The sequence below is a fragment of the Hemitrygon akajei genome, unplaced genomic scaffold (genome assembly GCF_048418815.1).
Source record: "Hemitrygon akajei unplaced genomic scaffold, sHemAka1.3 Scf000167, whole genome shotgun sequence".
Classification (NCBI taxonomy): Eukaryota; Metazoa; Chordata; class Chondrichthyes; order Myliobatiformes; family Dasyatidae; genus Hemitrygon; species Hemitrygon akajei.
In genome coordinates, this window is record NW_027332053.1 from 6,360 (window position 1) to 31,739 (window position 25,380).

At 47.8% G+C, this 25,380-nt stretch overlaps 1 protein-coding gene across 3 annotated transcripts in view; it reads left to right on the forward strand.

Annotated features, from left to right (window-relative positions):
• The first annotated feature begins 3,024 nt into the window (after positions 1-3,024).
• The window catches only part of LOC140724146 (uncharacterized), a 51,154-nt gene continuing 28,798 nt past the window's right edge, over positions 3,025-25,380 (forward strand). For all 3 annotated transcript variants that reach the window (XM_073038626.1, XM_073038628.1, XM_073038629.1), the window contains exon 1: positions 3,025-3,101. In XM_073038626.1, coding sequence (XP_072894727.1) covers positions 3,040-3,101 — 62 coding nt within the window. In that variant the 5' untranslated portion in view covers positions 3,025-3,039. The remainder of the gene's footprint in view (positions 3,102-25,380) is intronic.

Sequence of the window (25,380 nt, forward strand, 5' to 3'; positions counted from 1 at the left end):
CTATACTAGTGGATCCAGAGAACAGCTGAAGCCAGCTGAAGCCACCACCTACTTTGCCTATTGGGAAGACTGTTTCTGAAGCACCTGGCCATTCTGCTCAAAGCTTCCAACTCAGCATGAATCACATATGCAAAGCTGGCAAGGCATCTGCTAACTCGGTGATTCAATCACCCGCCCATTTATGAGATTACAGAGAGCTGCACCTGGCTTTCTGGCAACGAAATGGCAGTCACTATGTGGTACATTAAGACAGTCCATTCAGCCCATCAAAGCTGCTTCATCAATCAATTATGTTTAATCCCGGATCACCTTTGATGCCCTGACGAATCAGGAAATTATCTTTTTTTTTTGCTTTCAATATTTCCACGGACTTGGCTTGCACACCTGTCCGTGGCCGAGCATTCTGCAGATTCACCACTCTCTGGAAAAACAATATCCTACTTAACTTTGTTCTAAAGTGATCCCTCTCAAATCTGACGTTGTGTCTGCAATTTCTGGAGACTCTGTATATGAAACATCGTCTCCACATTCACCTAAACAAGTCTTTTCAACATTTGGTAGATTTCAATGCGACCTACCCACATTCTTCTAAATGCCAGGGCGTACAGGGCCAATGCTCTTACATCTTAACCCTTCTTTCCCAGAATCATCCTCGTAATCTGGACTCCCCCCCGATGTGAACGCATGCTTTCTGAGATACGGGGTATAAAACTGTTGACAGTACGCCAGGTGCAAACAGTGCGGACTGTTGCTTATAAGTACTCAGCTAATCTCGCTGTTTTATATTATATTCCATATTGAAATGAGTACCAACATCTGCCTTCTTTACGACCAGCTCATTTCTCAACATTGTATTCAACCTGCCAATTTTTTCCCATTCTTCCAATTTTTATATCCTTAGACCATAAAACCATTAGACAAAGGAGTAGAATTAAGCCATTCAAACCAGTAAGTCCTTCTACAATTTCTTAATGGCTGATCCCGGATCGATTCAACCCCATGCACCTGCCCTCTCATCATTTCCCTTGATGCCCCACTTTCTTTCTGTAATCCCATTGCTTCTTCAGAGCTACATTCCCCTCCAACTATCTTCATAACTTCCGACAACGTTGCTGCAAAGCCATCAATTTCTTTATCTAAATCATTGACAAAAGTATGAAAATTAGGTTTCTAATACTGGCCTCTGGAGAACACTACTATTCACTGGCAGACAACCAGGAAATGCCCCGCTTTATTCCAGTCGCTGGCCCCTGCCTGTCAGCCATCCCTCTATCTATGTCAGCATCTTTCCTGTATTTCCATGTATTTTATCATGTTAAGCGGCCTCATGCGTGGCACCTTGTGAAATGTCTTCTGGAAATACAAGTAAAGGATTGGAGGGTTGTGAATGCTGTTCCTTTATTAAAGAAAGGGAGTAGAGATAGACGAGGAAATTATAGACCAGTGAGTCTCCATTCAGTGGTTGGCAAGTTGATAGAAAACATCCTTGCAGGCAGGATTCATGAATATTTGGAGACGTATAATATGATTAGGAATAGTCAACATGACTTTATCAAAGGCAGGTCGTGTCTTATGAACCTGACTGAAATTTTTGACCATGTGATATTGATGAAAGCAAGGCAGTAGATGTAGTGTATATGGATTTCAGCAAGATACCCCATGCAAGGCTTATTGAGAGAATAAGGATGCATGGGTTCCAAGGGGACATTGCTTTGAGCATCGAGAGTTGGCTTGCCCACGGAAGGCAATGAGTGGTTGCAGGTGGGTCACATTCTACAAGGAGGCCGGTGACCAGTGGTGTGTCTCAGGGATCTGTTGTGGGACCACTACTCTTCAGTATCTTTGTAGATGATCTGGATGAGGAAGTGGAAGGTGGGTTAGTAAATTTGCTGATAACGCAAAGTTTGGTGGTGTTGTGGATAGTTTGGAGGGCCATCAAAGATTACAGTTGGAGATTGATAGTATGCAAAACTGAGCTGCAAAATGACAGATGGAGTTCATCCCAGATAAGTGTGAGGTGGTTCATTTTGCTAGGTCAAATAGGATGGCAGAATATAGTATTAATCGTAATATTCTTGGCAGTGTGAAGGATCAGAGAGATCTTGGGGTCCGAGTCCATAGGGCACTCAAAGCTGCTGCGCAGGTTTCCTCTGTGGTTAAGCAGGCAGACTGTGCATTGGCCTTCATCAATCGTGGCTTTAAGTTTAGGACCCGAGAGGTAATGCTGCAGCTATATAGGAACCTGTTCAAACTCCACTTGGAGTACTGTGCTCAGTTCTGATAGACTCACTGCAGGAAGGATGTGGAAACCATAGAAAGGGTGCAGAGGAGCTTTACAAGGATGTCACCTGGATTGGAGAGCATGCCTTATGAGAATTGTTTGAGTGAACTTGGCCTTTTCTCCTTGGAGAGACGGAGGATGAGAGGTGATCTGACAGAGGTGTATAAGATGATGAAGGGCATTTATCGTGTGGATAGCAAAGGCTTTTTCCCAGGGCTGAAATGGCCAACACGAGAGGGCACAGTTGTAATGTGTTTGGAGGTAGGTACAGAGGAAATGCCAGATGTACGTTTATTTACACAGTGAAGGTGAGTTCGCGTAATGGGCAGTCGACGACGGTCTTGGAGGCGAAAACGATAGTGTCGTTTAAGAGACTTCTGGATAGGTATATGGAGCTTAGAAAATTAGAGGGCTATGGGTAACCCTAGGTAGATTCTGAGGTAAGGACATGTTCAGTACAGCGTTTTAGGCTGAAGGGCCTGTATTGTGCTATAGGCTTTCTATCTTTCTATGTAATGGCTTCTTTGAAATGTTTCACTGCTAAGGCTCAGGTAATAGCTTCTAAGTAATGTTCCCTGCTGAGGTAATTGTTTCTCTGTAGCAGCAATGTTTGGGTTATGCCTGTTAGCCCATCGGAGATTGTTGCTTTGTCTTGTGTATCAGGAAGGACGTTGTCTTTGCGGTTTTTGTCGAGGAGAGATGAAGAGGGAGGACGCGTGTGGAGAGAGTGGGTAGACCACCAGGCGGAGTGGACTGGGATGTGGAAGTCCGAAGTTCGGCGACGCTCGGAGGAGACCGATGGTGGAAGAATGACTACTGAGTGAGCTCAAACGTGACTTTGACTTGACTTGGGCACTTTTTTTATTTTCAGTACTATATTTAGATTAAGATTCATAATGTTCTATCATTTAATTGCATATGGTGTACTATCTGGTATTTTACGTTGTGGGTTTGTAGCTGGGTGTACAGTGCACAACATCCACACAATGTGATTACCCAGTTTGGAGGGGCCGAAGGCCGACTCCCCTAGACGAACAGGAGCTGGGCGAGCCTGAGGGTTACATTTGTGCCAAAGACATCCAACTCCCTTCATTATTTTTCATGCTAATTGTTACGTCCTCGAGGAACCCTGTCAGATTTGTCAGGCAGGGTAGCTGAACGGGCCTGTAATTTCATTCTTTATTTGCCTTCCTCCCTTTTTGAAGAGTGCAGAGACATTTGCAATTTGACATTCCTCCGGAAACATAACAGAATTCAGTGATTCTTGAAAAATGATAACCACTGCATCTGCTATCTCTTCGGCAACCTCTTTCAGAACTGTGGGATGTCAACCATATGGTCCACTTGTCAATTTAAGACCTTAGCGTTTCTTTGGCGCTTTTTCCTTTGTAATAGAAAAGGCACTCACTCATGCTCCCTGGCACTCACGGTCTTCAGGAACACTGTTAAAGTCTTTCACAGGGAGAGCTGATGTAAAGTACTCATGAGCTTCATATGCCATTTCTTTATCCCCCATTACTACTTCACCAGCATTATTTCCAGTAGTCCAATTTCAACTCTCACCGCCCTTTTACTCTTTATATAACTGAAAAACAAACTTTTAGCATTCCACTTTATATTATTGGCCAGTTTGCCCTCATGTTTATTCTTTTGGACTCGTATAGCTTTCTTAGTGGCCTTACGTTGGATTAAAACAAATTCTCAAACATGCAGAGACCCTTCCTACAGGCCGAGAACCAAGTTCCTCGCCCAGAACGTCGACAGTACACTATTTCTAATTTCTGATGTAAAATCATCTAGAAAAATGATGCAAACTACTTTATGTATTTATCTGATTGTACAATTTGAGCCTAGGAAGGCAGAGTCATTTTTATCAGACAAAGTCCAAATTGTCTAAAGCAGTGTTAACAGTAAAATAAAAATACAATACGTTCCCCTTCCCACTCGACGCACTGATGTCCCCTTCTCCCTTCCGCAAACCTCCTCCTTCGACATATCGTTCCGGTTTGCTGCCCTGCTCTGGATGTTTTAATCCGGAATTCCCGACGAGACATCAATCAGCCACACTGTTACAGCTCATTCCTCCTCAAACCTTACCGACTCTGAACTCCACTCTCTCTGTGCGTATCCCAAATTTACAATCAAACCCCCAGACAAAGGATGTGCTGTTGGACTGTTTCCGAGTGAACTTGTGAAATCCAATATCTCCTTATCCGTACCACATGAGGAGGACCCCGCTCCAGAACTACATAAAACTGTCTCTTGCACCATTACTAACCTCATCAGTTCTGGAGATCTCCCATCCACTCACGGATCCTTCGCCCACAACTGCTTACATTGACCCAATACCCAAGATCCACAATCCCGACTGTGCTGGGTAGGCATATTATCTCTGCCTGCTCCTGACCCACTGCACTCGTATGCTCATAGCTCGACTCGATTCTGTCTTCCTCGGTCAGTCCCTTCCAATCTGTATCGGTGAAACTTCTCATGCTCGCGATCTTCTTTCTAGCGTTCAACTCCCTGGCCACGATTACCTCATTTACACCATGAGTGATCATTCCCAATGCACTTCTACCCCCGATCTACTAACACTTTCCTCTGCCTGATAGAATTGGCCCTCACCCTCAACAATGTTTCCTTTGGCTCCGTCCGCATTATCCAAGCTCGTGTGTTGGCCATTGGCTACGTCCCTATTCCAAGCCTTCGCCAGAAATGGTCCCTATCTTGTTCCTCCAGAACATTGATGTGTTATGCTCCGGTCCCGAGCCGGCGTTCCGGTTCATGGTCCGGGCCGCGGACTCCGGGTCTTGTAGCCATCCGCCTTTCACCCTTGAGCCTAATTTCATTTCTGGATCATCTTGGCTTGTTGGGGCTCAAGGTGACGCACCTGATGCCCATCGGCTGGCGGTGTATAGAGGGGCCTCTGGCACTGAGTGGAATTGGGGGGTTGTCTTGCCTATCCTGCTCACCCCTGGTTGTCCTGCTTATCCTGCTCACCCCTGGTTGTCCTGCCTATCCTGCTCACCCCTGGTTGTCCTGCCTATCCTGCTCACCCCTGGTTGTCCTGCCTATCCTGCTCACCCCTGGTTGTCCTGCCTATCCTGCTCACCCCTGGTTGTCCTGCCTATCCTGCTCACCCCTGGTTGTCCTGCCTATCCTGCTCACCCCTGGTTGTCCTGCTTATCCTGCTCACCCCTGGTTGTCCTGTTTATCCTGCTCACCCCTGGTTGTCCTGCTTATCCTGCTCACCCCTGGTTGTCCTGCTTATCCTGCTCACCCCTGGTTGTCCTGCTTATCCTGCTCACCCCTGGTTGTCCTGCCTATCCTCCTCACCCCTGGTTGTCCTGCCTATCCTGGTCACCCCTGGTTGTCCTGCTTATCCTGCTCACCCCTGGTTGTCCTGCCTATCCTGCTCACCCCTGGTTGTCCTGCCTATCCTGCTCACCCCTGGTTGTCCTGCCTATCCTGCTCACCCCTGGTTGTCCTGCCTATTCTGCTCACCCCTGGTTGTCCTGCCTATCCTGCTCACCCCTGGTTGTCCTGCCTATTCTGCTCACCACTGGTTGTCCTGCCTATCCTGCTCACCCCTGGTTGTCCTGCCTATTCTGCTCACCCCTGGTTGTCCTGCTTATCCTGCTCACCCCTGGTTGTCCTGCTTATCCTCCTCACCCCTGGTTGTCCTGCTTATCCTCCTCACCCCTGGTTGTCCTGCTTATCCTGCTCACCCCTGGTTGTCCTGCCTATCCTCCTCACCCCTGGTTGTCCTGCTTATCCTGCTCACCCCTGGTTGTCCTGCTTATCCTCCTCACCCCTGGTTGTTCTGCTCATCCTCCTCACCCCTGGTTGTTCTGCTCATCCTCCTCACCCCTGGTTGTCCTGCCTATCCTGCTCACCCCTGGTTGTCCTGTTTATCCTGCTCACCCCTGGTTGTCCTGCCTATCCTGCTCACCCCTGGTTGTCCTGCCTATTCTGCTCACCCCTGGTTGTCCTGCTTATCCTGCTCACCCCTGGTTGTCCTGCCTATTCTGCTCCCCCCTGGTTGTCCTGCTTATCCTGCTCACCCCTGGTTGTCCTGCTTATCCTGCTCACCCCTGGTTGTCCTGCCTATTCTGCTCACCCCTGGTTGTCCTGCTTATCCTCCTCAGCCCTTGTTGTCCTGCCTATCCTGCTCACCCCTGGTTGTCCTGCCTATCCTGCTCACCCCTGGTTGTCCTGCTTATCCTGCACACCCCTGGTTGTCCTGCCTATCCTCCTCACCCCTGGTTGTCCTGCTTATCCTGCTCACCCCTGGTTGTCCTGCCTATCCTCCTCACCCCTGGTTGTCCTGCCTATTCTGCTCACTCCTGGTTGTCCTGCTTATCCTCCTCAGCCCTTGTTGTCCTGCTTATCCTGCTCACCCCTGGTTGTCCTGCCTATCCTGCTCACCCCTGGTTGTCCTGCTTATCCTGCTCACCCCTGGTTGTCCTGCCTATCCTGCTCACCCCTGGTTGTCCTGCCTATCCTGCTCACCCCTGGTTGTCCTGCCTATCCTGCTCACCCCTGGTTGTCCTGCCTATCCTGCTCACCCCTGGTTGTCCTGCCTATTCTGCTCACCCCTGGTTGTCCTGCTTATCCTGCTCACCCCTGGTTGTCCTGCTTATCCTGCTCACCCCTGGTTGTCCTGCTTATCCTCCTCACCCCTGGTTGTCCTGCTTATCCTCCTCACCCCTGGTTGTCCTGCTTATCCTCCTCACCCCTGGTTGTCCTGCTTATCCTGCTCACCCCTGGTTGTCCTGCCTATTCTGCTCACCCCTGGTTGTCCTGCTTATCCTGCTCACCCCTGGTTGTCCTGCTTATCATGCTCACCCCGGTTGTCCTGCTTATCATCCTCACCCCTGGTTGTCCTGCTTATCATCCTCACCCCTGGTTGTCCTGCTTATCCTCCTCACCCCTGGTTGTCCTGCCTATTCTGCTCACCCCTGGTTGTCCTGCTTATCCTCCTCACCCCTGGTTGTCCTGCTTATCCTGCTCACCCCTGGTTGTCCTGCTTATCCTCCTCACCCCTGGTTGTCCTGCTTATCCTCCTCACCCCTGGTTGTCCTGCTTATCCTGCTCACCCCTGGTTGTCCTGCCTATCCTCCTCACCCCTGGTTGTCCTGCCTATTCTGCTCACTCCTGGTTGTCCTGCTTATCCTCCTCAGCCCTTGTTGTCCTGCTTATCCTGCTCACCCCTGGTTGTCCTGCCTATCCTGCTCACCCCTGGTTGTCCTGCTTATCCTGCTCACCCCTGGTTGTCCTGCCTATCCTGCTCACCCCTGGTTGTCCTGCTTATCCTGCTCACCCCTGGTTGTCCTGCCTATCCTGCTCACCCCTGGTTGTCTTGCTTATCCTGCTCACCCCTGGTTGTCCTGCCTATCCTGCTCACCCCTGGTTGTCCTGCTTATCCTGCTCACCCCTGGTTGTCCTGTTTATCCTGCTCACCCCTGGTTGTCCTGCTTATCCTGCTCACCCCTGGTTGTCCTGCTTATCCTGCTCACCCCTGGTTGTCCTGCCTATCCTGCTCACCCCTGGTTGTCCTGCCTATCCTGCTCACCCCTGGTTGTCCTGCCTATCCTGCTCACCCCTGGTTGTCCTGCCTATCCTGCTCACCCCTGGTTGTCCTGCTTATCCTGCTCACCCCTGGTTGTCCTGCCTATCCTGCTCACCCCTGGTTGTCCTGCTTATCCTGCTCACCCCTGGTTGTCCTGCCTATCCTGCTCACTCCTGGTTGTCCTGCTTATCCTGCTCACCCCTGGTTGTCCTGCTTATCCTCCTCACCCCTGGTTGTCCTGCTTATCCTGCTCACCCCTGGTTGTCCTGCCTATCCTGCTCACCCCGGGTTGTCCTGCTTATCCTGCTCACCCCTGGTTGTCCTGCTTATCCTGCTCACCCCTGGTTGTCCTGCTTATCCTGCTCACCCCTGGTTGTCCTGCCTATCCTGCTCACCCCGGGTTGTCCTGCTTATCCTGCTCACCCCTGGTTGTCCTGCTTATCCTGCTCACCCCTGGTTGTCCTGCCTATCCTGCTCACCCCTGGTTGTCTTGCTTATCCTGCTCACCCCTGGTTGTCCTGCCTATCCTGCTCACCCCGGGTTGTCCTGCTTATCCTGCTCACCCCTGGTTGTCCTGCTTATCCTGCTCACCCCTGGTTGTCCTGCTTATCCTGCTCACCCCTGGTTGTTCTGCTTATCCTCCTCACCCCTGGTTGTCCTGCTTATCCTGCTCACCCCTGGTTGTCCTGCTTATCCTGCTTACCCCTGGTTGTCCTGCTTATCCTGCTCACCCCTGGTTGTCCTGTTTATCCTGCTCACCCCTGGTTGTCCTGCCTATCCTGCTCACCCCTGGTTGTCCTGCTTATCCTGCTCACCCCTGGTTGTCCTGCCTATCCTGCTCACCCCTGGTTGTCCTGCTTATCCTGCTCACCCCGGGTTGTCCTGATTATCCTGCTCACCCCTGGTTGTCCTGCCTATCCTGCTCACCCCAGGTTGTCCTGCCTATCCTGCTCACCCCTGGTTGTCCTGCCTATCCTGCTCACCCCTGGTTGTCCTGCTTATCCTGCTCACCCCGGGTTGTCTTGCTTATCCTGCTCAACCCTGGTTGTCCTGCCTATCCTGCTCACCCCGGGTTGTCCTGCTTATCCTGCTCACCCCTGGTTGTCCTGCTTATCCTGCTCACCCCTGGTTGTCCTGCTTATCCTGCTCACCCCTGGTTGTCCTGCTTATCCTGCTCACCCCTGGTTGTCCTGCCTATCCTGCTCACCCCTGGTTGTACTGCTTATCCTGCTCACCCCTGGTTGTCCTGCCTATCCTGCTCACCCCTGGTTGTCCTGCTTATCCTGCTCACCCCTGGTTGTCCTGCTTATCCTGCTCACCCCTGGTTGTCCTGCTTATCCTGCTCACCCCTGGTTGTCCTGCTTATCCTGCTCACCCCTGGTTGTCCTGCCTATCCTGCTCACCCCTGGTTGTACTGCTTATCCTGCTCACCCCTGGTTGTCCTGCCTATCCTGCTCACCCCTGGTTGTCCTGCTTATCCTGCTCACCCCTGGTTGTCCTGCTTATCCTGCTCACCCCTGGTTGACCTGCTTATCCTGCTCACCCCTGGTTGTCCTGCCTATCCTGCTCACCCCTGGTTGTCCTGCTTATCCTGCTCACCCCTGGTTGTCCTGCCTATCCTGCTCACCCCTGGTTGTCCTGCTTATCCTGCTCACCCCTGGTTGTCCTGCCTATCCTGCTCACCCCTGGTTGTCCTGCTTATCCTGCTTACCCCTGGTTGTCCCGCTTATCCTGCTCACCCCTGGTTGTCTTGCTTATCCTTCTCACCCCTGGTTGTCCTGCCTATCCTGCTCACCCCTGGTTTTCTTGCTTATCCTGCTCACCCCTGGTTGTCCTGCCTATCCTGCTCACCCCTGGTTGTCCTGCTTATCCTGCTCACCCCTGGTTGTCCTGCTTATCCTGCTCACCCCTGGTTGTCCTGCTTATCCTGCTCACCCCTGGTTGTCCTGCCTATCCTGCTCACCCCTTGTTGTCCTGTCTATCCTGCTCACCCTTGGTTGTACTGCTTATCCTCCTCACCCCTGGTTGTCCTGCTTATCCTGCTCACCCCTGGTTGTCCTGCCTATCCTGCCCACCCCTGGTTGTCCTGCTTATCCTGCTCACCCTTGGTTGTCCTGCCTATCCTGCTCACCCCTGGTTGTCCTGCCTATCCTGCTCACCCCTCGTTGTCCTGCTTATCCTGCTCACCCCTGATTGTCCTGTTTATCCTGCTCACCCCTGGTTGTCCTGCTTATCCGGCTCACCCCTGGTTGTCCCGCTTATCCTGCTCACCCCTGGTTGTCCTGCTTATCCTGCTCACCCCTGGTTGTCTTGCCTATCCTGCTCACCGCTGGTTGTCCTGCTTATCCTGCTCACCCCTGGTTGTTCTGCTCATCCTCCTCACCCCTGGTTGTCCTGCTTATCCTGCTCACCCCTGGTTGTCCTGCTTATCCTTCTCACCCCTGGTTGTCCTGCTTATCCTGCTCACCCCTGGTTGTCCTGCTTATCCTGCTCACCCCTGGTTGTCCTGCCTATCCTGCTCACCCCTGGTTGTCCTGCCTATCCTGCTCACCCCTGGTTGTCCTGCTTATCCTGCTCACCCCTGGTTGTCCTGCTTATCCTCCTCACCCCTGGTTGTCCTGCTTATCCTGCTCACCCCTGGTTGTCCTGCCTATCCTGCTCACCCCTGGTTGTCCTGCTTATCCTGCTCACCCTTGGTTGTCCTGCCTATCCTGCTCACCCCTGGTTGTCCTGCCTATCCTGCTCACCCCTGGTTGTCCTGCTTATCCTGCTCACCCCTGATTGTCCTGCTTATCCTGCTCACCCCTGGTTGTCTTGCCTATCCTGCTCACCCCTGGTTGTCCTGCTTATCCTGCTCACCCCTGGTTGTCCTGCTTATCCTGCTCACCCCTGGTTGTCCTGCTTATCCTTCTCACCCCTGGTTGTCCTGCTTATCCTGCTCACCCCTGGTGGTCCTGCTTATCCTGCTCACCCCTGGTTGTCCTGCTTATCCTGCTCACCCCTGGTTGTCCTGCCTATCCGGCTCACCCCTGGTTGTCCTGCCTATCCTGCTCACCCCTGGTTGTCCTGCTTATCCTGCTCACCCCTGGTTGTCTTGCCTATCTTGCTCACCCCTGGTTGTACTGCTTATCCTGCTCCTCGGGTTTGCCCTGGCTTGGAGTACCATCGTTAAAGACGAATTTTTCGAGTAAGTCTGGCAATCACCCTGGGCGAGGTTTCCTTTCTATCCCTTGCCTCCGTTGGGCAAACCTGGCCGGACTGCTGTTGCCCGACGGGGGACTCTGCCCCTTCCTACCCCTTGCTGCATTCGAGTTGTGCTCCGCAAGCTACCCATGTGCCCTGCCACCTGCGCAGGGCCCGTGTTCCTTCTTCGGAGGTCTGGGCCCTGCCTAGAAGTTATGCGGCTCCCCCAGAGAACTCCAAGATTCTGCCAGAAGTCCTAGACCCAGCCGGACCTCCATAAAACTCCTCTGAACTCCGGTATCCTGCCTTGCCTGAACTCCGGGATCCTGCCTTGCCTGAACTCTAAGACTCTCTTGGAACCCCAGAGTCGCCTTGAACGCCATGTCCCTCACGTACACCACGGTCCCCACATCTTGTCTATCGTTTAGCTGTTCCCATCCTGTCCCTAGTACTTCAGTGTCTGCGTCCTGCACTTGTGTCCAGCCGCCTGTCCACTTATGACATTGATGACTGCATCGATGCTGTTTCAGGCACCTGCTCTGAGGCCGTGAATTTCATCACATTGGCCACGAACGTCCACACTGACCTTGAGTAAACTTGGTCCATTTTAACAACTGCCTTACCTTGCTCGATCTCTTTGTCTCAATCAAAGGAAACAAATTGCCGACCCTCTTCATTAGGAACATACCGGCTCCAACAGTTATCTGGTCCATATCTCTTCTCTCGCAGTTTCCTGTAAAAATGCTATTCCCTTTTCTCCTTTCCTTCATCTCATCAGCATCTGCTCCAAGAATTTGGCCTCCATTCCAGATCAGAGCTGCCTACTCTCCGCGGCCCTAAACATCGATTGCACTCTTTTCCACAGTTGCTGCTTGATCTTCTGAGTTCTTCCTGCATTTCAATCTATCAAAAATGATTAAAATATGTTCCCTTATTCGTCAATTGATATTGCACTCATCTTCTCCGATGTTAACACATCCCCTCTTATTGGGACCAAATGGCTCACAGTACTCCAAAATTGACCTGCCCAGCGCTTTATTTAATCTGACAAAATGCATGCCCATACAGGGGAAGACACTGCATTCAATTAGCTACCTCTTTGCCATTCTCCATATCTTTTCAATTCATTATGGAGTCTGCCCACTTTCTCAAAACTATCTACCCCTCTACGTATCTTCGCATCATCTGAAGACTTTGCCACAAAGCCATCTATTCCACTTTCACAGATAGTTCTTACGTATAACGTAAGTGGACCCAACACAGACCTCTGTGGAGAATCACTAGTCACCGACAACCTACCAGAAAAGGCTCTCTTTATTCTGACTCTTTCCTTCCTGCTATACAGTAATTGCTTTCTCTATGCTAGCATCGGTCATGCAATACCGTGGATCATTACTTTTTAAGCAGCCTCATGTCTGATGCCCTATCAGAGGTCTTCTAAAAATCCAAGTGCACACCAGCTACCGATTCTACATTGTCTATTCTGTTTGATAATCTCTCAAGGAATTCCAGTAGTTTTGTCAAGCAAAACCGATCCCTGAGAAAAAAATCATGCTGACATTTGTCAGAAATCATGTTGACTCTAATAATCGAGTTAAACATCTTCTTAGACACTGAGATCAGCCTAATTGTCCTGTCCTTTCTTCTGGCTCTCTCGCTTCATGAAGCTTTGAGTGACATTTGCAATTTTCCATTTCTTCAGAAGCATGCCGGAATCAAATGACACATGAACGATGACTATTCTGCTTCCCTAATCACGTGCTCCACATATTAGGACCCGGGAGGGCATCATATCTTGTCCAGGAGACTTTTCAACCTTCGGTCTTCGATATCCAAAGAACATTCTCCCTTCCAATAGCAACTTCACACACATTGTCCTTGACACTCTGGAGTTTCTGACATAACTCTCGGTTGTCTATACTGTATTTTTGATATTAGTGTATTCACCAGGTGGCCCTGTAATGCTACAGGGGACCCCTCTGTTTCTGGGATGAGGTCTCCCGATCTGCGCCAGGCTTTCGAAGCTTCCTTGTAGACATCTAGTCTGCTCAGTTGACAGGGTATTGTTCCAGAGACGTTCATGTTCCCACATTTGTTAAATTCTACTCCTGTATTGATTATTTCATGTTTACTGGGCTGTTCTTTCCTTTAGGTATAACGGCGTGTGCTTCTTGTCAGAATGCATATGCTCACATGGGCTATGAATTCCGCTTTCTTTGATGTCATTATATTATTAGAAGGGTTACCTAACCTCTCAGTATGTAACACCCTGGGAAAGGTTCCACGGCTAAAGTAATGTAGCAGCTTCCTGTTGCAGCTGGGTTTGAATTATGGTTAGCGATAACGGGAGTTTTCTAATGTGAACTAGAACTTTTGTTTGGAGTAACCGTGATTAGATGGAGCAAGGGTTCGTAGTTGACAGAGGATTGGTCAATATGCCTTTTATCTTATGCCACGTGCTATTATTCCTTGGCACTGACTTTATAAAGGGCAGCAAAGTGCATTGCATCCACACAAAACGGGGTTTGTGGTGGCAGAGCCCTTTCAATATTATTCTTCCCCCTTTGGTCCTCGGTAATGTTAATCTAACTGTGCTGGAGTGTATTTTTTTTTTTAGAAAGTTTGTCCTGTGACGTCTTATTTTTCTTTGTAAATTTTCCAGATTGATATCGTGTCAAAATATTTTGTCAAATGAAGACGTTAATTCGGATATAACCATAGAATCATATAACAATTAGAGCATGGAAACAGGCCATATCGGCCCTCCTAGTCCATGTCGAAAGCCTACTCTCACCTAGTCCCACCGACTTGCACTCAGACCATCACCCCCCATTCCTTTCCTGTCCATATACCTATCCATTTTTTAAATGACCTAATCGAACCTGCCTCTACCGCTTCTACTAGAAGCTCGTTCCACACAGCTACCACTCTCTGAGTAAAGAAGTCCCCACTCGAGTTACCCCTAAACGTTTGCACCCTAACTCTCAAATCATGCCCTCTTGCTTGAATCTCCCCTTCTCTCAATGAAAAAAGCCTATCCACGTCAACTCTATCTATCTTTCCCCACATAATTTTAAATACCTCTATCAAGTCCACCCTCAACCTTCTACGCTCCAAAGAATAAAGAAATAACTTGTTCTTCTCTGTAACATAGGTGCTGAAGCCCAGGTAACATTCTACTAAATATCCTCTGTACTCTCTCAATTTTGTTGACATTTTTCCTTTAGTTCGGTGACCAGAACTGTAGTCAATACTCCAAATTTGTCCTCACCAATGCCTTGTACAATTTTAACATTACGTTCCAAATCCTATACTCAATGCTCTGATTTATAAAGCCCAGCATACCAAACGTTTTTTTTCACCACCCTATCCACATGAAATTCCACATTCAGGGAACTATGCACCATTATTCCTGGATGACTCTGTTCTACTGCATTCATCAATGCCTTACCATTTACCATGTATGTCCTATTTTGATTAGTCCTACCAAAATGTAGCACCTCACACTGATCAACATTAAACTCCATCTGCTATCTGTCAGCCCACTCTTCTAACTGGCCTAAATCTCTCTGCAAGCTTTGTAAACCTACTTCACTATCGACAACGCCACCTATCTTAGTGTCTCCTGCATACTTACTTATCCTATTTACCACCCCATCATCCAGATCATTAATGCATATGAAAAACAACATTGGACCCAGTACAGATCCCTGAGGCACAACACTTGTCACTGGCCTCCAACCTAACAAACAGTTATCAACCTCTGCTCTCTGGAATCTCCCATCTAACCACTGTTGAATCCATTTTACAAATTCAATATTAATACCTAACGATTGAACCTTCCTAACTATCCTTCCGTGTGGAACCTTGTCAAAGGCCTTACTGAAGTCCGTATAGACAACACCCACTGCTTTACCGTCGTCAACCTCCCTTGTAATCACTTCAAAAAATTCAATAGGATTTGTCAAACATGCCCTTCCTCGCACAAATCCATGTAGACTGTTCCTAATCAGACCCTGTCTATCCAGATAATTATATATTCCGTTTCCAAGAATACTTTCCATTAATTGACCCACCACTGCCATCGAACTTACAGTGCAATTATTGCTAGGTTTACTCTTGGAACCCTTTTTAAACAATAGGACCACATGAGCATTTCGCCAATCCTCCGGCACCATCCCCGTTTCTAATGAAATTTGAAATATTTCTGTCCGAGCCCCTGCTGTTTCTACACTAACTTCCCTCAAGATCCTAGGGAATATCCTGTCAGGACCCGGAGTTCTATCCACTTTTATATTCTTTAGAAGCGCCAGTACTTCCTCTTATTTAATCATCATAGTTTACATAACTACCATACTTGTTTCCCTTATCGTGCACAATTCAATATCCTTCTCCTTAGTGAATATCGAAGAAAAGAAATTGTTCAAAATCTCCCCCATCTCTTTTGGTTCCACACATAGCTGTCCACTCTGATTCTCTAAGGGAGCACTTTTATCCCTCACTATCCTTTTGCTATTAATATAACTGTACAAACCCTTCGGATTTATTTTCACCTTACTTGCCAAAGCAACCTCATATCTTCTTTTAGCTTTTCTAATGTCTTTCTTAATATTCTTTTTACTTTCTTTATATTCCTCGAGCACCTCATTTAGTCCATGCTACCTGTACATATTGTAGATCTTTCTCATTTTCCGAACCAGGTTTCGAATATCCTTTGAAAACCATGGCTCCCTCAAAGTTTTAACCTTTCCTTTCAACCTAACAGGAACATAAAGAAACTGTACCCTCAAAATTTTACCTTTAAATGACCTCCATTTCTCTATTACATCCTTCCCATAAAACAAATTGTCCGAATCCACTCCTTCTAAATCCTCAAAGTTAGCCTTTCTCCAATCAAAAATCTCAACCCTGGGTCCAGACCTATCCTTCTTCATAATTATATTGAAACTAATGGCATTGTGATACATTGGTTACATCGGAAGTCTTCATTGCACTTTTTATGTTTACTAAAGAGCTTTATTTCGCAGACCGTGTTCGAAGAAAGTCCAAACCCGTGCAAGCATTGAGTGCCGTCGGGAAAATGCCTTGGTTTAGTTTCAAATGCATGGGGAACCTGCGCCATCGTCTCTTGTGGGGTCGAACGTGCCGGGGTCATTCTTCACCGTGAGTCTACATGAGAGCACAGTTTTGCAGTAGTCATTGCTCCACGGAGTGTTATAACTTGAGGTCGGTTCCTCACCTCTTACCACTGGATCCGACCTGTGGATGGACAGTTCTACCCTGCACTTACTCCAATAACACTCACTGATCGTCTTTACCGGAACAACAGAACAGGTGCAGCTCCGTGTAACCGGGGAAAAGCAATGACGACCAACCTCGGACTCTAACGATGCTGATGCCTTCTCTTATTTGCTGAAGTGATTCTGGTTAATTTGGAAGCTTTGTGGAGAACGGTGAGGTATCTCACATCCTGTCCTCACAGTAGGCAAAGTAGGTGGCAGTTTCAGCTGCTGTCTGGATCCACTCATGTTTGTGATATTGATGTTGTGTCCTAGTTAAATAATGAGCTTTGGTTTGCACAGGTAGCTCCATTCGATGATGAGACACTTGCGGCAAATGTATTCAGAATCATGAGTTGTCTTTGTCCCCCTGCACTGGGAGTTCTGCATAGCCGTAGCCTCTGTCATTTCTCCGTATATAGAGGCTGTAGATAATCGCAGACCCAGTACTGCAAGTCAACACTTAGGTAAACCGTCACACTTAGCGTCTGTGCAGTGGAACTGTAGTCACAGAATGTCAGAAAGACGTGATTCCTTATTCCCTGTCCTGGCCTGACCCACCCCATAACCGGCCGTCTCCGTCGTCTCCCTTCTCCCGTCCCGTCTTTTTGGACCAGTCTCCTTACCCAAACATGCTTCGTTTCAGAAAAACTCCCCCTCTCCGATTCACACTTATTATTTCCAGTTTCTCCCTGATTAATATGCTGGGCCAAAAACGCAAAGGGAACAGTCCAATTGAACATTTATATTGAGCCACGTTTGTAGAGGGTCATTGGGCTGGTATTCAGTCGCGATGGGCAGCGATGCAGAACTCAATGATGTAAGCAACGCCTGTAAGAAACATGGACATTGTACATAGAGCAATCGTGAGGAGAGGGTCCTGGAGAGTGAAACGCGGAAGGTGGGCTAAGGGATAAGATTGGTGAGTAGGAATAGAAGGCGTGCTGGATGGTCTCGAGAGTAGGTATGAAAGGGGATGTTCACTGGGTATAGAAAGTTGGTAAGATGGGCTGAGTATCAGCACAGAAATGAGTATGAAGCCAAGAAGGAAATGGGCTGATAAGTGGTGAGACTGGATAGAGTACTACATCATATCGATAGTGATGATGTGGTGAGTGCGCATGCGGGTGAAACCAATGCTTTGACGTGCAGGAGTTACACATGTTTTGACTTGGTTTTCGAGTGTGAATATATTTTGTGAAAGGAGCTCGCTTCGTAGCTCTTATATTGGCTGTAGCCGAGTGTCGACCGTTACTGACGTGGCTGAATACATTTGTGTAAACCGCCTATTCCGTTGTCGTCCTCGCCCCGGTCTACGTAGCAGGGAGAATCAGGGTTTAAGCGCTGTGTATTGGAGATGTGAGTTGGTGCAGGGAAGCAGGGATGAGGAGGCAGGCTGGTGCAGGAAGACGGAATGGAAGGAGGGAGGCGAGTCAGGCAGGGTTCATGTCGGAGGTGGTACGGGGCAGGGAGGCCGGGCGAGGCAGGGATCGGAACTGAGCGGCAGATTTAGGACTGCGGAAGGAAAGCGATTTCGCTCACAGGTCACCTTTCGCTCAAGCCAGCTTTGAAGACCAGTCAGGCCGTACGTAGAACAGCATAGTCACCCTGCGAAAACAGAAGCAGTCGCTACCCAGTATTTGCCATCAGCATAGGGTCATTGATAGGGTCATACAGCAGGCAATCCTTCGGCCCGTTGCGTCAATTCTGGTACCCAACAGCTTCGCATTGATTTCGTATAGTGGCAAAAAAGCCACAATTCTATTTTTTCATCTCGATACTAGGGATTGCAGGCAAGAATATATCCACCCTCCCCCACCAGGGCACAGCAATCCGGCTCCAGAAACCGCAGCACCACCACAGCTAGCCCTACGGCTAGTGAACCTGTGAACCTCTCACCCAGCCTCTTAAATCTGGATGGTGTACCTTAGAAACACATCTGCAACATGGGATAACGTTCCCAATGTGTGAACGATCCATGCCCTCCAACGGTTAGAACAACCCAGCCATCCTCCTCCATTCCAGAAAAAGACAGAAAACCTGCTGGGATCTCTCTTAGAGAGAAGGGGAAGGAGAGTTCCTATAGATTAGGCGGGAGAGGAAGAGTGACTGGGTGAAATCTGCCGAGGAAGATTTGCAAGGTTTAAGGGCGGATAGAGGGATGGGGTGGTCGGACAGAAGTTGCGGAGTGTTTGGCACAGTGCTTAAAAAAATCTTTGCACTCTACCTCGTACATCAGATAAAACAAATTATTTACCACATGGAGTGCTCAAATCTCACCCGAACAGGGATATTTATTTGGTTACTACAGCGCCTTCGCAACTTCTCTGCCCAGACCAACTTACTTTTCTCTCTCTCCTCAGTTCTAATGAAATATACTCAATCGCAAATAGTTTCCCTTTCTCTGGTAATCGTGAAAGGGAGAGGGCGCGTGGCATATTACAGGAAGATTGATACATCGATTTTCGTGGTGTCAGGTTGCATCTAATCAACCGGAATATAAGGTGTTGTTTTCCAACCTCAGCGTGGCCTTCTCACGACATTTGAGGTGGCCATGGATGGACATATCAGAACGGGAATGAGAAATGGAAGCAAACTCGGTTGCCAGTTTCCGACCCCGCTTGTTCTGGCGGACGGAACGTAGATGCTTGGCAAATCCGTCTCCCAATCTATGTCGAGTGTCGTTGATATGCAACAGGTCACACCGGGACCACCGAATGTCAGTGAGAGGGGGATGTGTAGGGGCAGGTGTAGCAACTGCTCCATTTGCCAGGAGGAAGATCGGTGGGCAGAGACGAATATACGATCCGTATGGAAAGGGGCGGAGGGCGAGAGTAACTATAACTTGTTCAACCCTGCTGCTTGTTAAAACACCATCCCCTGCTCTCAAGTCCTCAGTCGCCGCTGCATATGCTCTCAGGGTGAGGCTTTTCATTCTACTGGTCTTCCACTTCCATTCCCATTGAGGTATGTCCATCCCTGATCTCCACTCTGTCGTGATGAAGCCACACTTAGGATGGAGAAAGAGCGCCTGATGTTCTGATTGGCTCGCCTCCAACCCGATGACATGAATAGTGATTTTTCAAACTTCCAGTAATGCTCTCCAACACACGCAAACCTTTATATTTCCCATCTAGGTAGCATCTATGGAAACAAATACACTGGAGTTTTCCGACCGAAGCCCTTCGGCAGGACTGGAAAACAGAAACCTGAGGAGTAGATTAAAAAGTTGGGTGGAGGGGAGGTAGAAACGCCGTGTGATAGGTGAATCCTGGAGGGGGGAGTGATGAAGTAAATAGATGGGAAGTTGATTGTTGAAAGAGGATGGAGGCCATGGTAGAAAGAAGAATAAAAGTTGGGGAGAACACCAGAGGGAGACGACGGGCGGACAAGCAAATGAAGTGAGAGAGGGGAAAGGTGATGGGAATTGGAGAAAAGGGGAAAGGGCCTGGGCGCATTGCTGGAAGTTTTAGACAACGATGTTCTTGCCATCAGGTTGCAGGATATCCAAATGGAATATAAGGTGTTGTTCTTCAAACCTGAGTGCGGCCTCGTCAGGACAGTGGAGCAGGCCATGGATGGACAAATCTGAATTGGAATGTGAATTGGAATTAAAGTCGGTGGCCACTGCAAGATCCCACATGTCGGCTCACATGGAAGGATTGTTTAGGTAAGGATCTGTGGCACTTCTTCTGCCAGCAAAGATACGAAAGTCGCACACTGGGAGGTCCGTATGGATAGCAGAACGTGGATAAGGAGAGAGGGAATGGTGTGCTTGGTTGTGGATGACGGAGGAACTGAGAGAAGGGGATGGCGTTCAACGCTGGTACTTGCTCTATACCTCGTCTGACACTGGTACTTGTAAAACACCATTCCATTCTCTCAATTCCTCCACACCACGTTTTATGTCGATGCCTCCAGCAGCGCCGCATATTCTCTCAGGATGAGGCTTTTCATTCTATGGTCAGACATATTAATTCCACTTCCCATTCCCACTGCGGTGTATCCATCCATATCTTCCTCCACTGTTGTGATGAGGCCACACTTAGGATGGAGTAATTATAGTCCTCCTGGGTTGCATCCAACTGATGGCACAAACATTGACATTACATACTTCCCGTAATGCCCTCCAGTAACACCCCCTATCTATTTCTCATCCCGTTTTCCCTCTCTTACCTTATCTACTTGACCGCCCATCGCCTCCCTCTGGTGCTGCTCCTCATTATTAGTTTCTTCTATGTCCTTCTGCCTCTTTCACCAACCAACTTCCCAGCTATTCACTTCATCCCTCCCCTTCAGATTTAGCCTATAACCTGGCGTTTCGCTCTAACCTCAGGACACTACCACCACACCACGTTTTATGTCGATGCCTCAGCTTTTTTCTTTTTCTCCAGTCTTAGAGTAGTGTTGCGTCCCGAAACTACGACTGGACTTGTTTTTTCATAGATGCTGCCTGGCCTGCTGAGTTCCTCAAGCAATTTTTGTGATTCTGATTCTATTTGTTAATATCTACTCCAGAGGACAGACCAGTACCCCTCCCTAGGTAATCTTCACTGCCCTCTCCGAGACTAACACTGTCCACAATACACTCGGTACATCTGCAAAAACGTCGCGCACAATTCGAACGAACTTTTCCACTTCACTGAGCAAGCTCTTTGGGGAGAAAGCCCAGCGCCATCAGTGCAGTGAGTTAGCGACTGTTCTCCCATGCTGGTTTTCAGTCTCTGGTGTGGTGGCCCTGCTCCACAAACTGGGCATCAGCATCCACAGATCACTTTCTATTTAATAAAGACATTGTCTTCAGCACCACGGTAGATGCCCTTACAGCCATCCACACGATATTCCATTGCCACCTTCCCACACACTTACCCGGCCGCTGCATATTCCATTTCATCATCCCAAGCCCTGCTCTGCGCTCACTCCTACACATGGTGAATGTCGTCAGAAACTTTGGTCCTTGGATCTGTGACACTCCTCAGTTCATGGGAGACGTCGCTGTGTCCTGAACACCACTGACCGTGATTTCCCGCTCTTACAGACTGCCAACATGCTGGAGGTGCATTTAGACCCAGTGTTTCTTGTGTGATCAATAACCCAGACCCAGGCTTAACTTCAACAACATCTCCGGCACGGTGTTTTGTCTGACACTGAGTCTCTGCGGGTGGGTTGAAGATGATATGGCAGGGTAGAGAGCGAGGTGGATGCACATATTCCAGACGGAGACAGAGGGTTGGGGACGGAACATGGCGAAATGTGGACAGGGGCGGAGGGACGGATGGGGGAGAGAGATGAAATTGCTCAATAGAGACTGCAGGAGTTGCGAGAGAGAGCAGCTGGAACAGAGATGGAGATGTAAGAGTGTGAATTAGAGAGGGAAAGCATAGTTGAAGAGGCAGCGAGGCAAGGGGAGGGAGAGAGACTGACAGAGAGAGAGAGAGAGCGAGAGAGAGAAGGGGAAAGAGAGAGAGATGGAATTGAGAGAGAGGAGTGAGAGAAAATGAGAGAGAGAGAGAGAGAGAGAGAGAGAGAGAGAGAGAGAGAGAGAGAGAGAGAGAGAGAGAGAGAGAGAGAGAGAGAGAGGAGAGAGAGAGAGAGAGAGAGAGAGAGAGAGAGAGAGAGAGAGAGAGAGAGAGGTGGAAATTGGGGGCGATAAGTGCAGAATAACCCCTTGCTTCTTACATCCAGTGACTACTGATCCAATGCTGAGACACTAAGTCCTACGGCTTAGCTCAGTGTTGTCTTGCTGTACTGGTTGTGTGTTTGCCCAGAGCCTCTATATACAGCGAGATAACACAGGCTGTTGCTATGCAGAACAGCCAGTGCAGGAGACGGAAAAAAAAAAGAAACTCGTGATTTTAAGTACTTTGCCCGCAAATATTGCATCGGGATGAAGGGGTTAACCTATGAGGAGAGATTGAGTAGCTTGGGATTATATTCTCTGCAGTTCAGACGAATGAGAGGGGATCTTATAGAAACATGCAACATTTTGAAAGGGATAGATAAGATAGAAGTAGGAAAGTTGTATCCATTGGTAGGTGAGACTCGAACTCGGGGACATTGCCTGAAGATTCAGGGGAGAAGATTTAGCACGGACATGAGGAGAATCTGTGGAATTCTCTGCCCAGGAAAGCAGTTGAGGCATCTTCACTAACTATATTTAAGAAACAGTTAGATAGTTTTTTTTTACATTGTAAGACAATTAAGGGTTATGGGGAAGAGGCAGGTCGATGGAGCTGACTTTACAGACAGATCGACCATAAACTTATTGAATAGCGAGACAGGTTGGATGGGCCGGATGGCCTACTCCTGCTCCTATTTCTTATTTTTTTAATGTTCTTATGATCGTATGGAGCTACTTTGTGCAAACAGATGTTCATTGATTAACTAGGACACCGCCGCAATGTCACAAACATGAGTGGATCCAGACAGCAGCTGACCTACTTTGCCTACGAGGAGGACAGTATGTGAGACACCTCACCGTTCTCCACAATGCTTCCAAATGAACATCAGACACTTATGCAAATGGATGAAGACATCTGTGTCGTTAGAATCCTAGTTTGATCGTCATCACATTTCGGACGTTACACAGAACTGCACCTATTCTGTTGTCGAGCTACTGACCGTCATTGTCTCTAATCCGAGCAGGGTGAGTCTGGAAAACAACTGTCAAATCACAGGTCCGTTCCAGTGGCAGTAGTTCTGGGCACCGACCTCAGGTTAAATCACTTCGTACAGCAATCCATACTGCAGAACTGTGTGCTCAGGTAGAGTCACTGTAAGAGATCACCCCAGCACGTTGTTCCGGCCCCTAAGACAGCAGTGCAGGTTACCCATGCGATTCCGGGCGACACTCTCAGACTACTGGGGTTTTGACAGTCTTCAAATCCGCTCTCGAATTCAACTGAAACAGAGGAATATAGGGATTCAGTTCAGAAGCAACAAAACCAATTACATCTTAAAACACCTTCCTGATGATTTGAAATTAAATGCTAGCTCACCTTTAAAGCTAAAGCAATGAATGCAAATAGTAGAACTTTTTTCGAAAGAAAATCTGACATATAGATTGGACTAGATAACCACAGAACATAAAGCAGAGGGGAAGATGTAGTAGAGTTAGTTGAATTCAAAAATGAGTACCATGAGAGGATACAACAGATGGATGAAAATGAAACATATACAGTAGGTATTTAGGTGTCTACAACAAGCAAAATGGATCATATTCCGACAAATGAAAAAAGCATTCCATATAATTTACTTCAGGCTTTCGAAAATCTGCCAAACAAAGTTCAATAGTAAACTTACAACAAAGGCAAAGAAAGCTTCCGTGATATCCGTGTTAACGTTTTTGTTTTAGCAACATATTTCGGCCGAAATCATTCTCAAAAATTTACAAAGAACAGTAAGAACTGAAAAGGTTCACATTCCAAAACACCCATTATCCCTAACCATATCCCATACCCAGCTTCTACAGAATGGCCATTACATTAGCAGTGGAACCTTCATTTTAGAAGGAATAGAATATAAAAGCAAGGCATAATTTTGAATGAAGCTTTATCGAGCGCTGGGGAAGCCGCTCATGCAGTACAGTGAGCCGTTTTGGTCCCACTATGAACGGATGTGCTATCATCAGACAAGGGCAGTGCAGCATCAATCGCAGAGGAAGGGAAAACATATCTTTGAAGGATTAAAATACTGGAAGAACTTAAAAGGCCAACCTTATTGGCAATATTTCCAAGAGCAGAAGAGTATCTTATAAAACCTCAGCAACATCTTGTTGTTTTTATATTATATTCCACTTTGAAATGAATCACAACATTGCACTTTCCTTCTTTACGACGAGCTCCATCTGTAAATCAACCTTCACGGAGTCTAGCAAGTCGTCTCTTCAGGCCCTCTGCTCCTCTCATGTTTGAATTGTCTTCGATAACATTCTGCACGTTTGTTCCTTTTGCCAAAATGCATTTTCATTCCTTTCTGAAAACTATATCCCATCTGCTATTTTTTTCGACCATTCTGCCAATTTGTATAAGCCCTTAGACCATGAAGCCATTAGACAAAGGAGTAGAATTAATCCATTCAAACCAATGATCCCGTCTATCATTTTGTAATGGCTGATCCCGGATCGATTCAACCCCATACACCTGCCCTCTCACCATATACCCTGATGCTCAAATTTCCTTCCTCAATCGTATTGCTTCCTCGGCACTACCGACCCATCCAACTATCTTCAGAACATCTCTGAATGTTGCAAGAAAGCTATCAATTCCATTATCTCAATCATTGACAAGCAATATGGGAGGGTAACATTCTAAATACAGGCCCCTGAGGAAGATTGCCAGTTACTGGCAGCCAACCATATTATGCCTCCTTTATTCCACTTGCTGACTCCTGCTATTCTACTATCCCTCCAACCACGTCAGTATCTTTTCTGTAATACCATGTGATTTTATCTTGTTATGAAGCATCATGAGTAGCACCATATCAACTGCCTTTCGAAAATCCAAGTAAAGGACATCCACTGCCTTTCCTTTTCTCCATCCTACTTGTTACGTCCTTAAGGAACTGTTTCAGATTTGTCAGGCACGATGTCCGTTGACAGAGATCATGCTGTTTTTGACAGCTTTATCATTAATCTCCAATTATCAGAAACATCATTGTTATTACTGGACACCAAAATGTTCAAAGCTGCTGAGGTTAGTCTGTCAGTCTTAAAATGTTTTTCTTTATTTGTCTTCCTCCCTTCTTAAAGTGTGCAGTGACATTTGAAATTTTACTGTCCTCCGAACCCATATCAGAATCGAGTGATTCTTGGAAGATCATAACAAATGCATCTGCTATCTCTTCGGCAACATCTTTAGGAGCTTCTTGTTGTACAATGTATGCCTTTTCGTTTCCCTGGCACTTTTTCGTTTGTAATAGCAAAGGCTCTCACTTGTTCTCCCTGGCACGCACGGTCCTTAGCCACAGTGGTAATGTCTTCCACAGTAAGGTCTAATGCAAAGTTCTCATTCGGCTCATATGCCATTTCTTTGCCCCCTATTACTACTTCACCAGCAATACTTCCA